Raw genomic sequence first — 17,023 nt, forward strand, 5'->3', positions numbered from 1 at the left:
GAGTACTTGTGGCACCTTAGAGACTAACCAATTTATTTGAGCATGAGCTTTCGTGAGCTACAGCTCACTTCATCAGATGCATACTGTGGAAACTGCAGCAGACTTTATATATACACAGAGAATATGAAACAATACCTCCTCCCACCCCACTGTCCTGCTGGTAATAGCTTATCTAAAGTAATCGTCAGGTTAGGCCATTTCCAGCACAAATCCAGGTTTTCTCACCCTCCACCCCCCCACACAAATTCACTCTCCTGCTGGTGATAGCCCATCCAAAGTGACAACTCTTTACACAATGTGCATGATAATGAAGTTAGGCCATTTCCTGCACAAATCCAGGTTCTCTCACTCCCTCACCCCCCTCCAAAAACCCACCCCCATACACACACAGACTCACTCTCCTGCTGGTAATAGCTCGTCCAAACTGACCACTCTCCAAGTTTAAATCCAAGTTAAACCAGAACATCGGGGGGGGGGGGGTAGGAAAAAACAAGAGGAAATAGGCTACCTTGCATAATAACTTAGCCACTCCCAGTCTCTATTTAAGCCTAAATTAATAGTATCCGATTTGCAAATGAATTCCAATTCAGCAGTTTCTCGCTGGAGTCTGGATTTGAAGTTTTTTTGTTTTAAGATAGCGACCTTCATGTCTGTGATTGCGTGACCAGAGAGATTGAAGTGTTCTCCGACTGGTTTATGAATGTTATAATTCTTGACATCTGATTTGTGTCCATTTATTCTTTTACGTAGAGACTGTCCAGTTTGACCAATGTACATGGCAGAGGGGCATTGCTGGCACATGATGGCATAAATACATTGGTGGATGTGCAGGTGAACGAGCCTCTGATAGTGTGGCTGATGTTATTAGGCCCTGTGATGGTGTCCCCTGAATAGATATGTGGGCACAATTGGCAACGGGCTTTGTTGCAAGGATAAGTTCCTGGGTTAGTGGTTCTGTTGTGTGGTATGTGGTTGTTGGTGAGTATTTGCTTTAGGTTGCGGGGCTGTCTGTAGGCAAGGACTGGCCTGTCTCCCAAGATTTGTGAGAGTGTTGGGTCATCCTTTAGGATAGGTTGTAGATCCTTAATAATGCGTTGGAGGGGTTTTAGTTGGGGGCTGAAGGTGACGGCTAGTGGCGTTCTGTTATTTTCTTTGTTAGGCCTGTCCTGTAGTAGGTAACTTCTGGGAACTCTTCTGGCTCTATCAATCTGTTTCTTTACTTCCGCAGGTGAGTACTGTAGTTGTAAGAAAGCTTGACAGAGATCTTGTAGGCGGTCGCATTTGCTCCAACCCCTCAGACAGAGACAAACACCTACAAGATCTCTGTCAAGCTTTCTTACAACTACAGTACTCACCTGCGGAAGTAAAGAAACAGATTGATAGAGCCATAAACCAGTCGGAGAACACTTCAATCTCTCTGGTCACGCAATCACAGACATGAAGGTCGCTATCTTAAAACAAAAAAACTTCAAATCCAGACTCCAGCGAGAAACTGCTGAATTGGAATTCATTTGCAAATCGGATACTATTAATTTAGGCTTAAATAGAGACTGGGAGTGGCTAAGTTATTATGCAAGGTAGCCTATTTCCTCTTGTTTTTTCCTACCCCCCCCCCCCGATGTTCTGGTTTAACTTGGATTTAAACTTGGAGAGTGGTCAGTTTGGACGAGCTATTACCAGCAGGAGAGTGAGTCTGTGTGTGTATGGGGGTGGGTTTTTGGAGGGGGGTGAGGGAGTGAGAGAACCTGGATTTGTGCAGGAAATGGCCTAACTTCATTATCATGCACATTGTGTAAAGAGTTGTCACTTTGGATGGGCTATCACCAGCAGGAGAGTGAATTTGTGTGGGGGGGTGGAGGGTGAGAAAACCTGGATTTGTGCTGGAAATGGCCTAACCTGACGATTACTTTAGATAAGCTATTACCAGCAGGACAGTGGGGTGGGAGGAGGTATTGTTTCATATTCTCTGTGTATATATAAAGTCTGCTGCAGTTTCCACAGTATGCATCTGATGAAGTGAGCTGTAGCTCACGAAAGCTCATGCTCAAATAAATTGGTTAGTCTCTAAGGTGCCACAAGTACTCCATTTCTTTTTGCGAATACAGACTAACACGGCTGTTACTCTGAAACCTATAAAACAATGCTATTTCTCCTAATAAAGAGAAAGGAATGTGTGATTAAATACTGAGGTGTAATAAATTCAGCTGCTTGCTTTTCTCATAAAAACACATTATCCTGGCAGCTTCCATCAACTCATTAGTCTTACATTATACCATTGGCTAATTGCCAATCCTTGGCTTTCTAAGTTTTTCCAAATCTAGATGTGGTCAGTCTCTGACTTCTACATGCTCATCAGGAATTTTACACAGGCAACATGGATACTGAAAAAGAATTGCCCACCCTTTTAAAAATGTGGTCCTCTCTTCTGACTTATGTATTAAGCATTAGCAGAATTGTAAATTGCTTCTTCACTCCAAGGATATACAGTTGTAAGACACAATGCACCACTTGTACCCGGGAAATAAACAAACAAGCAATAAGCCATGCAATATGTTCGTACTGTTTAAAATGATTTCCTTCTTTCCAGTGGATGAAGAAATCAATGCATACAAGGCCTGATAAAGTGAAATCTTGCTTATTCAATACATGCATGACATCCTTCATTTGTGGCAATGCAGTTCATGTGTCAGGTGGAAAAATCACAACAAGAATCTTAAATGGAATAAAGTTATATAGAGTAACAGTTTCATTTAAGGTTTCAGAGTAGCAGCCGTGTTAGTCCGTATCCGCAAACAGAAAAGGAAGACTTGTGGCACCTTAGAGACTAACAAATTTATTTGAGCATAAGCTTTCGTGAGCTACAGCCCACTTCATTGGATGCATTGCGATGCATTATTATTAAGAATGCTTCCGATGAAGTGAGCTGTAATTCATGAAAGCTTATGTTCAAATAAATTTGTTAGTCTCTAAGGTGCCACAAGTCCTCCTTTTCTAGCTTCATTTAAATTATTAAATAATCAACAAATCTGGCTTACTGTAAGTGCAAAGAAAGCCTGGTCTAAACATGTGCATGAAACTATTTCTTCTTGAAAATGGTAACAGCTTAAGAGTAAGGAACTGCTTTGTACTCTGTAAGTGCTGAATGCAGGTGGAAGTGGCTCTGCTGCTTCCTATGCCAACCACTCAACCTCATCCTTGCATAGAGGTGCGCTGGGGGCAGCAGGGCAGAATAGAGCTCAGATACTCCCATTTATCCACTAGTGTAATATGCCTGAGGCCCCTTACATCAGTGGTGCAAGTTGCAGCTGCTCCCCTGCAACTCTTATTTTCATCAGGGCCAGGTGGCTCATGATCAGGGGGCCACAGCTAGATCCCTGATGTCCAGCCACTCTCCAATGCATCTCAGCTCTGCAAAGATATAGTCAAGAATCTGCTCTTTTGCTTTTAAATATTTCCTTAGTGGCTGCTTGGGGAACCATTATAAACTACAGGTGTTGCAATTCAGACATTAGCACAAATGGGCACGTCACAGAGAAATCTCAGTTTGTCCCGAGGTATTCTCTCCAGTGGTGGCAACCCTTGCAGCGTACATTGTGTTAAGTTCTCAAATCACTCACCTGCAAACTGCGCTCTAACTCTGGTTGCTGCTGTTGAGATTAGGCTGTTGTCTTCTCCAGAGTGGAAACCTTTCCCTGACAGATATCCCGGCAGTCTGAGTTTACTCCCTTGTATTGGTGTTCCCTACATAAGACAAATACAGTTGTTTCATCTGTCATCACTGAGATGTATTGAGCGGCTCTGAATTTGAAATTCTATCGTCATCTTCAGAACATGCACGCCAAATACCAAGTCTTGGCTGGAATCACCATAGAAATGTTCAGTAATTAGAATAACTTGAACCGTTTTTTAACATGTAGTGCCTACAGTGGTCCAGCTATAAAATCATTCAGTCTACTTAGCATCAACATTATAACATTCTTTACATATGTATCAATGTATTTTTTTTAAAAAGATGTTACCACTGTATATTTTAATTAGCTTAGCATATTAGGTTAGTTGAGGGTATAGTACTTAGCATATTACTAGAGAGAAGCAGCTTCATTTTACTTGCCTAGCTGGCCTAAACCATCCGCCCACGGTTATAGGTGTGGAATGCTTTCGTTTTCATTTAAGATTTTGGTGCAAAAAGCATAGACTTATGAAATTTTGAAAAGCCCCAAATCACCAGATTCTGAACCTCTTTGCACCAGAGCACAAGCAATTGTGAGACCCTAATTTAGTTTAAAAATAATTGTTCTCTCCGTGGCCTTATGTTGTTCACAATGTCTCTACCCATACATACTCTTGTATTGCTGGTTTTCTAGCTCGTGAACGAGTAGGGGCCCTGCAGTAACTCTTCTGTTGGTGGCCTGCCCTGGATGGAGTTTGTTTTGTTTATTCAGGGGGAGATAAGGCACAACTGGAGTAGTCCATCTAATTGCCATGTGTGCCTTATTTAATGAAATCTGCACATCACACCAGTCATTAGGGAAAACCACAACAATCATTTTGATTTAGTCAACATAAAAGGACTAACCCACTAAAACAGGCTAAAGATGTAGCCTATCAGTCACTATGAATGCCTGAGAAACGCATTACCCCCTGCAACCTCAAAAGCACTGGGTTTTGAAATATTTATTTTAAAAAAATTCATTGAAACTATAGACAGTACATGCAACAGCTGGGAGATGTAGTAAAGGCCATTACAGCTCTGTCCCAGACATACCACTGGCCATGGAGACACCATGTAGCATCCCATTACTCCACCAGGGAGTCAAGACCTACAGAATAAACAAGTCGACAGCCATCCTGGAGGGCTGCAGGGCACTATCACTAAGAAATAAAATCACACTTCCTGCAATGTTTTTCCAGCCATTGCTAGTGGCAGTTATCACACGGGGAAGTTCTTAAATTAATGCCATGGGTTGTCATTTGATTGCAAATTCAGCAAAAACATGAATTTCCTTGGTCTTCCTGTACTACAAATTCCTTCCCACAGCTGTGGTTTTAAGTACCATCAATCAACCTTATATGGCTATTCCGTTAACAACTAAGGGATAAAAGAAAATGAAAGCAAATGTATTAGAAATTAACAGCTGTTTAAATTCTGAATTATGATTAAATATTTTTAATATTTTAAAGCAATAGACCTAAATGTGTACAGTAATATATAATGTTACACAAGGAATGAGTGAAAAGGATCTCTATATGCTTTATGCATCACTGAGCAAAGCCATACAGAGTTAGGTGAATTTAGCATTGAAAAGTGCCAGGCTGACAGCATTGGACGTTCATTTTATTGATGACTCTATTTATGTCTAGAACAGATATACCAGATGCAGTGGCAGTCCCAGTTTCCATACACTAACCAATCACTGTGCCTTAACCCTGACCTAGAACGACAACTTTTAGGAGTGAGAAGACAATGTGGGGTCTGATACAACTGGAGTCGTTCCACTGACTTCAACTGGTATTGGAGCAGGTACTTAGGCTCCATGTCCATTCAAACCAGTCTGACTGCCAACTTGGGTGCTAAATATTACGTTAGTGGGTTTTTTTTGTAATGTGCACAGGAAACGAGACCATCAGACTCATTTTCCATGAGTCACCGAACCATGATCTCATTATAGCAATTGTGGGTCATGACTATTGTAAAGTGAATTTCAGCTGCTGAAAGGATCCAATTACCAGTCTCCTGTGCCATCCTGATCACAAGGGAGTGGCATTGCCTCAGTCAGAAACTTCGTACTGCAGATCATAATTTATTAATCTCATGTCTGCACAGTATGAGTGCACAGTACACTAGAAGCACAGAGGAAACAATTTCAGGAAAAAGAAAAGGAGTACTTGTGGCACCTTAGAGACTAACCAATTTATTTGAGCATGAGCTTTCGTGAGCTACAGCTCACTTCATCGGATGCATCCTTTTCTTTTTGCAAAAACAGACTAACACGGCTGTTACTCTGAAAAATTTCAGGAAAGGAGTTCATGAAATGCCATCTATAAACCAAAGTGAAAGGTACGGGGATTTTTCTAAATTTCATCATCCCAACTGGTACCATATTAATTGCCACTTTATAGCTTAATATTATTGATCATTTATACTTTAAGGATATACTCAACAAAGAATCATAGGGAGAGTTTTCTTAAGATTCTAATATTTTAAACACACTAAATAAAAGATCAATCAAAGTTCAGAAAAAAGGATATAAAATATTTGACAGCGGTCTAAAAGAGAGTGTATTAATATGCAAGGTACAGTGCAGCTGTGCAGAGAACTGTAATGACTGTTAGTGAGTTCATAGTTTTAGTGAAGGAAGTTCATTAGACTAGAATCTCTGTCCTTACTGTACCTCTGAAGATGACCCTTGATATTCTGAGGACTCTGATGGTTTAGAAGGAGTTGACGTTTTGCTGTTTGTCAACCATGGTTTACCATAATTGCGTGTTAAATGATGGGGTGTCTGTATGAAACAATGGCAAATCAAAATATGAAGGACAGTAGATGGAAAACAATGTATTGGAGAGGGATATCCAGGGTACAGAGACCACATTTCACAGTTAATATATAAAAAAAACCAAATCAAAACAAAGCAGAAAGAGTTGATGACAAACAATCCATAAAAAGAGGATGTATGATTTATTTCTGAAATGCAGTGGAGAGGTGCATATTTGCTCCTTCAAAATGCATTGTTTGTTTGCTGATTTGCCCACACGGCACCATAAATGTAAGGGAGTCTTTTCCAGTGTTGCAAGAGAGCAGCAAGTGTGAGAACAACACTGAAAACACCCTTCAGGAAGAAGAAGATGCAAAATATAGATATTTCTTTCCTATAAATTCTCTTCTTTGTTAACAGTGTTTAAAAAAGGAACAATCTATATCCCGTTCATTGATTAATGTAGTGTCATGTATTTAGTCATACCTTGGGTGTACTTGTAGCAACTGCTTGCGGTGAAGCTCCCTGGCCAGCCTGACTTGATACAGAAGTAGATCTGTTGGGAGAAGCACCCCTTGAAGAAGGTCGTGATCTACGACCTCTTGGTCGGAAAGCAGCCACGTTCTGACTTGCAGCATCTGCCAAAATGAACTTTTCACGCAGCTCCATGTTTGTCCTCCCTTTAGCTGCAGCACATCAAAGAGAGGGGGCAAGAAGTCAGCTATGCAGATCAGTCACATGTCCGTTTGTCTCCTCTTTTGTCATGCCATCTCCAGCACAGAATGACAACAAATAGAATGCATTACTGCGTAATGCATTCATTTTGGACGCACGACAGTTCATGTGTAGAACATGCTTATTCTAGCATCTTAAGCTACCAGGAATGAACCACTGTCCAAGTAAGTGAGCATGATAATGGAATGCTCAACATGCTAAGTCACTGTTAATCAACCAACTATTAACACATAGACACAACCTGATGATCTGCTTAACTAACACCACAACTGCTCATAATAAATAACACTTGCTTGGATGGTCCAGAAAAAACGGCCAAGAACAAATGGCACGAAAGCAGCAAATATATTTATTCTAAACTATGCATTACAGTAGTTTAGCAACATGCAATAATGACCACAAAACCCAAGCTATAATGAGGTAATCGATGGCTAAGCACGCACACAGACAAACAGGCACATACGAGAGAACGTTCCAGAAGAACCAGATGCGTAGCATGTTGGTATTTTACTGTATCAGCATGAATGACAATTGTTTTTGAAACACTTTTCAAGAGTGTCAAAAAAAAATTAGTGTGTAAAGCATCAGGCCACGTAGAAAAATGTTAAGCCAAATGTGATGAGTTAAACATATTGTTAAAAATATATATATATTAAAGCAAGAGTAGGAAAGAAAGGAAGACAAAGACAGAGCAGGAAAGACAAAGAGAGAGGTTTGCCAACCTATGGTAGGCTGAGTGGTAATTGAAGAGTTTGATTCCGAACGTAACATTTTACTCCCATGATGATGAACTAGAAAAAATGACACAGGATATGGATCACATTAAAGAAAATTGTTAGCAGGAGAAGAAATTAAGTACAGCAGTTGCATATGCAAGAGACTCAGAGCACCAAGCCAAAAGACAGAACTGAGTGTAAAGGCTCTCAAAAGTTCCCCTAAGCAAAAAATTGTGCTTGAATAGACTTAGCTGCAGTGACAAGTCCCCTTGTGTAAGAAAGGGGGTTATCTGCCATCATAAGAAGGTAATATAAGATTGAACTGTTTTACATATAGTTACCATACATTTTAAGCTGTATATAATGAGAGCATTACGAAATATGCAGTGTGTGAGTAGCTCCTAGCAGAGACTAAGGCTTAAGGAGGGGCCTGCTCCTGCTCCACTGAAGTCAATGACAGCTTTATCACTGACTTCAATGGGTGGTGTAATTTTAAGCAGGTGAACATCCCAAAGAGTTCAGAATTAACATGCTTTAGGCTATGCATGTACTTGAACACCTTGTAGAATTGGGGCCCAAGCACAGTGACACCTGCAGTAGGACTTATACAGAGGGTTTTTCACACACACGTCCAAATTAGGGAGCAGGAGAGGCAAGGACCAGCACCAGCTCTTTGAGGGGAAGTAATAAAGAATTCTAATAATCAGATGTTTATTAATTACGATAGCAGTCAATTACAAACTGAGTAGGATGTGGAACCACAGTGAACAGCATGTCAAGAATACAGCTGGTCAAAACATTTTTCGACAAACCTTTTTCCATTGAAAAATGCTATTTTGTCAATATCAAAAAGTTATGCAAAAATGTATCCATTTTGACAGAAGTTTCATCAGGAAAGTTTCTCAGGTCCAGGATGGAATTTCTGGTGAGAGCGAGACACAGTGACTACATAGCCGGGGGGGTAGGGCTCTCACATGGGAGGTGGGAGCAGTGACTCTCCCACCTCCTATTGGCTGGTGTGTGTGTGTGTGTATCTCATGAGTTTTTTTTTGTTTGTTTGTTCTTTGCAAAATATTTCAAAAGGTCTCTGTTCATTCTGCATTAGAACAAAAACAATTTTTAAACCCTAACATTTTTAATGAAATATAATTGTTTTCTGGCCAGCCCTACACAAGAGTCCTGAGAGTAGAGTTTGAAATGTGGTGATGGTATCTCTTGAATGCTGTTGGACATTGTGAAATCATGCAGCACCTAATTCTCCACTGCCTTGCACTTTGTGGAGTCGTTTACCCTATGCAGAGTGAGAGTAAAATGCTAGCAAATAAGAATGGTAGCAAAGGTGTAAATGACCCTACTGACTTCCAGCCAGTGCAGAATCAGGCTTTCAGTCTCAGCTGGAACTTCAATACACTTCACTTCTCCTTGGGATATGAAATACCTGTGTTTTGGTGGGCAGCAGGACTTTTTTGGAATACCATTAAAAACAGACATTTACAGCACCTCAGTTTTGACATTTTCTACTCCGCTTGTCTTACTCCATTTACAGTACTTAAAATAGGAAATGATGTTATTGTGGTAAAGATTTCCATCTGTGAATGGCATCTACTGTTATGGCTTATGGGTTACTTTTTGTTCCCTGGAAGTTTCTTCTTTTTGTCTACTTTACCTACCCTACTGCAAAAGTAACTACAAAATACATATATTTGCACAAGGTATTTATCAAACTTTTATAATCCTGGGTCCAACCTAGCAGTTCTTAGGCAAACCAATAGGAGTTTTATCAGTGTAAGTCTGAAAATGAGCATGCTTCCAACCCTTAGTGACTTATGTTTTTCCTCACCTTTCCCTTTAACTTTCCTATTCTATTGTTATCTGATCCTATTACATTAGCAACTATACTTGTTACATAAAGAACTACATAAAATTACTTGCTTTTAACTCACTCTGAATAGGTACAGTAACTATTACAATTTTCTAACTTTATTACTCTTGCTACTATTTGTCTTTTATCTCAATTAGCTATTTCACCCCTTTCTCTTTTAGCTCCTGCTATTCCTGAGTCAGCCTCTAACTTCCTCTTGGCCACAGAGAACCCACTACCCCATTGAGATGGGACTTCTTGCAAACATCCATCCCTCATTAAGCTGTTGCCAGTTTGTGAAGTAAAATCTGATAAAGCAACATGTTGTATACAATTGCCAGAAGAAAGGTGAAGGGTCACTCTCCAGTTCCGAGCACAGAGCTGCTCTTTTCGCTCTCTACGCAAGGCTCAGAGCTATAAGAAGAGCTTCTGGGGAGAATGCCAGTGAGAATGCAGCGTTACACAAGCAGACTCTGAGGAAAGGATAAGTCCCTAGGTCTGTCAGAACTTGTGGCTGTGATTCTTTGGTTCTGATTACCTTGTGTTGATTTATGGCTTTAAAACTGCACTCCTACTGAGCAGATTTTAAAAACTGTTGCTACATTTTGTTTCTGCTTAATCATACAACCAGTGCACGTGCCGTGTACTGCACTTAGCCAAGCTCCATTCTTAGTTACACCAGTATAAACCTGGAGTAACTCTACTGAAGGCATCAGAGTCACTCTGGATTTATACAGATGTTATAGAGCTGCGTTTGGCCCTTTGGATTTTAAAATACACAAAACCAGAACTAGGAGGTATGCAGTGAGTCATTGTTTAAATAAACAACAGGTGTTTTATACTGTTCAATTTCTATCCTGCAAAAAAAATCCCAAACAGTTCTTGACAGTGACTTTAATGATTTTAATGTCCATTCTAAAACAACCTTCTTACATACCCCTGCAAGGATCATTTTTCACTAAGAATTCATCCAGTGCCATCCAGCCACCTCCAACACGAACCATTACTGTACTTCGCAAGATGCGAACAAGACGCAGCTGTTGAGAGTCACCAAACTGTAAAAAGATGAAACAAAATGCTAAGGTTTTCAATAGTTCTCCACACATAAAATATGCATTTCAGCTCTGATGGGTTAAAATCATCCATTCAAAATTTCTGTTTTAATTTCTAATCATTAGTAAACTCTTAAAATATGAATTTTTATGAAAATTGTCAATGCTGTTAGGATTTCAAGGTGAACACCACTGTATTAATCCAAAGAAATATGGTAGGATTGTGAAAAAAGGCTGCCAGGTTTAACTTTATGCTTGATTCTCAAGATTTTGTCTAATCTTGTGAAAGCAGCAAAATTAGTAATACAATAATTGGTTATGTTCTGCATTTGTGTGAATTAATTTACTGAACTCTTGTTGCAGTAGCAAGGATACAGTTTTCAAAGATATGAAACTTTCAGCTGAAAAGTGTGGGAAAACGATTCAAATGATAGATCAGTGGGCTAGAATTTCAGATAAATCAGGGGAGCTTTACATTGCTCCACTCGTCGGCTGAGCACAGGAACACCTTACAGAGTCATTTTGACAGCTCTAAGCCATCCTCCTCCCCATGGTTGGGTGAAGGTGGCGTAGCTGGTAAAAAGGGGCTGTCAATTGGGGTTGCTATATTGTCCCCTAGCACAAATTAGAACAATCTTGATCTGTGTGCAGAGCACACCCATGATTCACAGGAGCACAAAGGTGGCTTAAAGCGACCTGTGTGGTGCTGAGTGCTTATTTCGTGCTGCTGAAGACTGGGCCTAAAGCGTAGTATGGTCTTGAAAAATGTTCAGTGTAGTTTGTATGAAATACCTTCAAAACCTTGCAGAATCCTCTGAACATCACTGGATCAAATTTGGATTAAGTCAGTAGTGACCAAAAGATATACTCTTCTAATTATTTGGTGACCTCTGTGAAAACAGCTGGCTGCTTTGATCCAGTTCCTACCAATGTTCACATCATCAAATAATATTGCCTTCACAACTGGCACATCCGCTGGCAGTCTCTGCAGCATAGGCCGAGCATTTAGTTAGCATTGGAGTGAACTAAGTTTTAACCTCAAAACAGGTTTGAAGCACTTTTGTTTAGCTGAGGGATTATTGTGGAGAGGTTTGCACAACTGTGACAACATGCTGTACTTGTTATGTGGAAAACAGAACAGACTGTGCTTTCCAGTGTTATCAATCCAAAACTTTCCACAAGATCTAAATTAACTTAACACTCATAATTTCCTGAAGGATCTCACAATCTCATGAAAACAGAACCAGAGGGATCCAGCACCTTCTAGCTGATGGCATATGTTTAATTAGATATCCAATCCTGAGGCCAAATCCTGACCTCCGGTCTGCACGCATGCAGAATCTCACTGAAGTCAATCGTAGTCAAATGCACACATCTTGGGTAGAATCTGACTGCTGGAGTAACTGTACCTACTTGCTCCAGTGAAGTGACGGAAACATGTTAAAGCCAAATCACACAAATGTGCTCCTTACTTGTTAAAAGACCTTTAGCACTGTTTAAGCAAAGTGGGCAAGAGAGGGCAGAAGGAATATTACTTCTGGGAACCAAAGAATAGGAAGCTTACAAGTTTAATAATCAAAGAAAATTGTGTTCTAAATGAGTAAAATGTAAATTTAAATGAGCTCTATGTTAGATTTTTTAAACCATTAAATGGCTTTATAATGAGGAACCACTTTCTTAGATATGCAAATCAATGAGACAGCATGTAGCCCACAAGTCTACACTAACTATTTTGTTTTGCCTATTAAGGAGGAGGTTTCTTCTTATTCTTTGTGCAATCTTAAAGATCCCCTTGCTTTCCAGCTTTTTAATACCGCATTTAGGCTCTGCGTTGCAGCCAGACTGAGGCATGTATACTTCCTTTGAAACCTATTTATACTGCAACTTGTTCAGCTAGCGTGGCTGTTGCCAAATAGCACAACTTCCAACGTGCCGCTTCCATAATGATCCCGTTCCAGATTTTTATTAAAATATTTTGGGTACAGACTTTCTTTGGTCAATATTTATTATTGTTTCACCTAACTTGAAATGAGAAACACAAGCAGTTTAATAAATTAGTTTATAGGTTGTGTAGTGTCTATGAAGAAAAAATTCTGCTCTTGGTTACAGCCATGTAAATCCATTGGTACCAGAACAGAATTTGGCCAAGCCAAATTTAGTAAATTTAGTAAATTTAGTATCCTTTGCTGAAATAATGTTTTGAAGCTTCTTGCAGCAATAAACTTCAGTTAATCACAATAGATACTCTACTTTTCCTTTCTCAGACACAGGATGAGCATAGTTTTCAAATAGACTTACCAAATCAAGGCCCTCTCTTTCTATACAGTAACTCATTTTAAAAAGTTAGCACAGAAGTAGGTTGGCAAAGGTAGGTGGTGAAGGTTACTGTTTGCTGAGCACACACTATGATATAATAATCTCTGCTAACAACATTCTAAAAGCCAAGGCAAAATTACAATTTCTGTAGTACCTGTAGCATTAGAACACCTAAAATCATTTATTCATATAGTTATTTTTCCAAGAACATGAATAAGATGCTAGTGGTAACTTTAGTGTTAGATATTTTCATGTATTTACAAGGCAGGCAAGCTGATTCTATATTTTAACAGGTTGTGTTTCAGTGTCCATCCTACGAAGGAATCATTTATTTGCATTTCTTCCAATTAGTGTTGTATGGCACTTTCACAACCAGAGATACTGATGACCAAACTAACAAGCTCGATGTATTTTTAAACACAATTACTGTACATCATAGCATTGGTATGATGGCATGTTTAAAAAATATTTTTGGCAGGGAAATGGAAAGAAGCAGTCCAAATCTGAACTTCAAGTTTATTCTGCCAACTCAGTCCATACAGTTTTGTATTAAAAATATGTGCAAAACATTGTGAACTGATTCTTAATCAATCTATTCATTTGATTTCTAATTTAACGCACTGCAATTTTTGAAAATGGAATGGTAATAAGTGACTGAGTAATATGACAACAGAATTCTGAGGCATATTGCTGTAATATATTACATATAAAAAACTCTGGATAGTAGAATAATTAACACTCTTCATAAATCACAATTGAAATGCAAAGACACTTATCATACAAATTGTAGCTGTCCATTATCTGGTTCCCTTAAAAGTAATCTCCTTAATGAGACAAAAGGCAAAACAAAAAGGGAGGGGGAGATCCTGAAACCAGGAACACTTTAGAGCACTTACAGAAACACCACAGCTGACCAACAGTGAATTAGCTCAGGATGAAAGTATGGGAAAAAGAGTGGCCATTGCAAGCTTAAATGACTATGCATTAGAAAAAAAATAGAAACTTCAGAACACATTACGCTGGTTTATACCTGATTTCCCAGGAAGAACTGATAAGAAATGAAAAATGGAAGAAAGACACAATTAGTTTAACAAGAAATTCTCTGTATGACTCGAGAACACATGCAAACTAACACACACGTTGAAACTTCTAAATACAGGATCTAGTTTAGAGATGTGCAGGTAATTAGCTATCCAGAGTATGAACTTGGAAGGATTCATAAGTCCTTTGTTACCTTCCTGGTCCTTTTTTCCTTTTAAAATCATCTGAAGATGTTCCATAGTCTGCCTTAGCCAAATATTGAGCACCTCATCTGAAAACGTTCTTGTTATTGAACCAGAGGGTAACAAATGACCTTGTCTGCAACATGGCAGATTCATCTCTGGTACCTGAACTGTTTTTAGGATACCTGGCACATTTCCTGTCTAGCTACTACATGAAGGTACAGTATGCTGGAATAAAGTAAAAAGAGGGCATGAGGATGATAAAAATGTTTGACCAAAGTATATTCTAAGTACAATACAGTCCCATGTGTTTAATCTGAATCTGTTTGGAAAAATCCATTTTTACTTAGGTGTAAAAAATCAATCAGTTCACAAATCAATATATACTGGTATGCAGGACCAGCTACTGTTTAAATCATTTTGCTATTTAGATATACAAATCTCTCTAAATACTGAGAAAAATGGTTTATTGTAGGTTCAGTGGAAAGTTAAATACGTTATTAACCTATATTTTCTAACACAAATTACTGATGTAAAGTTTAGTTAAGCTGAAACTACATAATTTTCAGGTTGACTTTGAGCAAACATAAGTATATGATACAAAGTTTCTGTAAATTAAAGTAACCCAAATGTCCACGTAGTCCTGTTGCCTTGAGAATGTTTGGACCGAAAGAACCATGGAGGTGTTGTGAAGACTTACCCTGTACTTGTTATCCCCAATCTGCTCCACCTGGAATCGTTTTGCACATTTACATTTAGCTACCTGCCTTGTAACCTGCCAAAAACACAATTGGAATAATTATTTTAATGCTAATGATCACATTTCTGAAGCCTTAAATAATTGGCAGAATTCAAGTTATATAGGAAGGAAAATAAAATTAATTATACTATTAAGTGTGTGATTCCAGTAGAATATATTAGTTATCTGAGAGCTATAACTCTAGAGAGAGTACCTCATCTTCAATTTTGTCAGCATCTGTAAGAGGCTTGTATGCATCCTTGTTTGGATGAAGTGCTGCAACAAATTCGTAGTAGTCAATGTACCCATCACCATCTCTGTCAAAGATATCTGCCACTGCACTCATTTCAAGCCGGCTGGTAGGGAATTCTGTAAGACAAAAACATCACCAGGAGGTAAACCTTATGGATTTTCAATCCCATTAGAGTGACTGGATTTATCACAAATCTCAAAATTTTTAGGCATTAATGACAGGTAATGTATACTAAAACACCAAGTATGCTCAGAGAAAACAAATCTCTGAAAAGAGGTGGTGTGTCTCCAATGTTGGCTAGATTACGGTTAATAATGAAGACACTAGTGCATTTTTGGGAGAGAAGCCCAGTACTGAATGCGCCTAGCAACAGATGGAACGTTGAAAAAGCTTTCAAATGACATACAGTTCTACAGTCTTGTAGCATGCTTGACCTCGAAAGTGCAAAGAATACCACAAATCAACAAGTCAAGTTGTTACTGGGGCAAGGTCATACAAGAATTTAAAGACAAATTCAACATTTAGAATGCAATGCGTAGAAGCTTCTGATATTGTTTTAAAAATGGAACTCTATAATCTGAAACCCTTCTTTGGTTGAGAACTCTTGCAGCAGCATGTTCATTGCTCAATTACAGACTGTACAGGGAGATAAATAAAGTATTACAATATATAAACATCCAGCATGACTGATCAACAGCAGTAGTGCCATGGACATTCAACAACTACAGGCCTACACCACTTGAGCTAACAGGATAGCTCTTTCAGCTGGTAGAAGTAGCAGGATCTTATCTTCAGGTGTGGGACACTCATGAGAGGCAGACATGATCATACCCATATACTGTATGTTATACACACACCCCATGTTTGTGGAAGCTCATTTTGATTATTTCAGGTGCAGAGGAGTTCTTATCTGCACAAGGGCTACCATTTGTGTTGACCAGGTGCTGTCAGAAGGAACAGAACCCTGACACTCTGACACAAAAAGCGCAGGTCTCCACCACCTGAGCAAAAGGAGTTGTTAGAAGTGGAAGGCTCTTATCTTTTATGTGGGCCAGCCACTAGAGGGAAACATGATCACACACACTTAGCCAGTGTATTACATACACACAACATAGGGACAAAAATTTGTGTCATAATTAACTCACTCAAGAAAGGAGTGTCTAAATTTTATCAATGTTTTTAAGTAAAGCAACTATTACCACTTTACATTTATCACAGAGTGATAATTTCTTTAAAGATAAACCTGATCTCTTACCACATCAAGACTTACCTCAGATACAATATGTTGCCAATATATTAGATGCATCTCATAATCTGATCAGTAACTTAATTTAGAACTTACTTGAAGAAAGAATTCCGTCAATAAATTCCTGCCTCGTTATCTTTCCATCCTGATCTTTATCAATCCTCCGAAAGAAGTCCATTACTCGAGATTTCTTATGGTTCATCCATCGCATATACTTTTTCCTCCAGATATCAAAATCAAAGTTGGCAAATTCCCTCAGCTTGAGGAAAGAGAAATGAGAGATGTTTTTCAAGTTTAAATGAATCGCTTACAGAATAGGTAAGAGAGGTCACATCAGCATGCTTTTAAATAACTGGCTCTTTAAAATGCCCACATTTGTACTGAAATGGTTTGATTCTATTCACTG

The 17,023-nt window shown here is 38.9% G+C and overlaps 1 protein-coding gene across 6 annotated transcripts in view; it reads right to left on the reverse strand.

Annotated features, from left to right (window-relative positions):
• Window positions 1-17,023, reverse strand: part of DST (dystonin) — a 468,940-nt gene that overhangs the window by 703 nt on the left and 451,214 nt on the right. For 3 of the 6 annotated variants that reach the window (XM_077811595.1, XM_077811596.1, XM_077811600.1), the window contains 8 exons: window positions 16,714-16,876; window positions 15,333-15,487; window positions 15,080-15,154; window positions 14,187-14,204; window positions 10,726-10,843; window positions 6,963-7,162; window positions 6,393-6,503; window positions 3,618-3,741 (listed from right to left, as the gene is read on the reverse strand). In XM_077811595.1, the coding sequence (XP_077667721.1) occupies window positions 3,618-3,741; window positions 6,393-6,503; window positions 6,963-7,162; window positions 10,726-10,843; window positions 14,187-14,204; window positions 15,080-15,154; window positions 15,333-15,487; window positions 16,714-16,876 (964 nt within the window). Of the gene's footprint in view, window positions 1-3,617; window positions 3,742-6,392; window positions 6,504-6,962; window positions 7,163-7,933; window positions 8,003-10,725; window positions 10,844-14,186; window positions 14,205-15,079; window positions 15,155-15,332; window positions 15,488-16,713; window positions 16,877-17,023 lie in introns of all 6 variants that reach the window. The other 3 variants (XM_077811594.1, XM_077811599.1, XM_077811597.1) reach the window with 3 other exon arrangements.

This window comes from Eretmochelys imbricata, chromosome 3, assembly GCF_965152235.1.
Source record: "Eretmochelys imbricata isolate rEreImb1 chromosome 3, rEreImb1.hap1, whole genome shotgun sequence".
NCBI classification, from domain to species: Eukaryota; Metazoa; Chordata; order Testudines; family Cheloniidae; genus Eretmochelys; species Eretmochelys imbricata.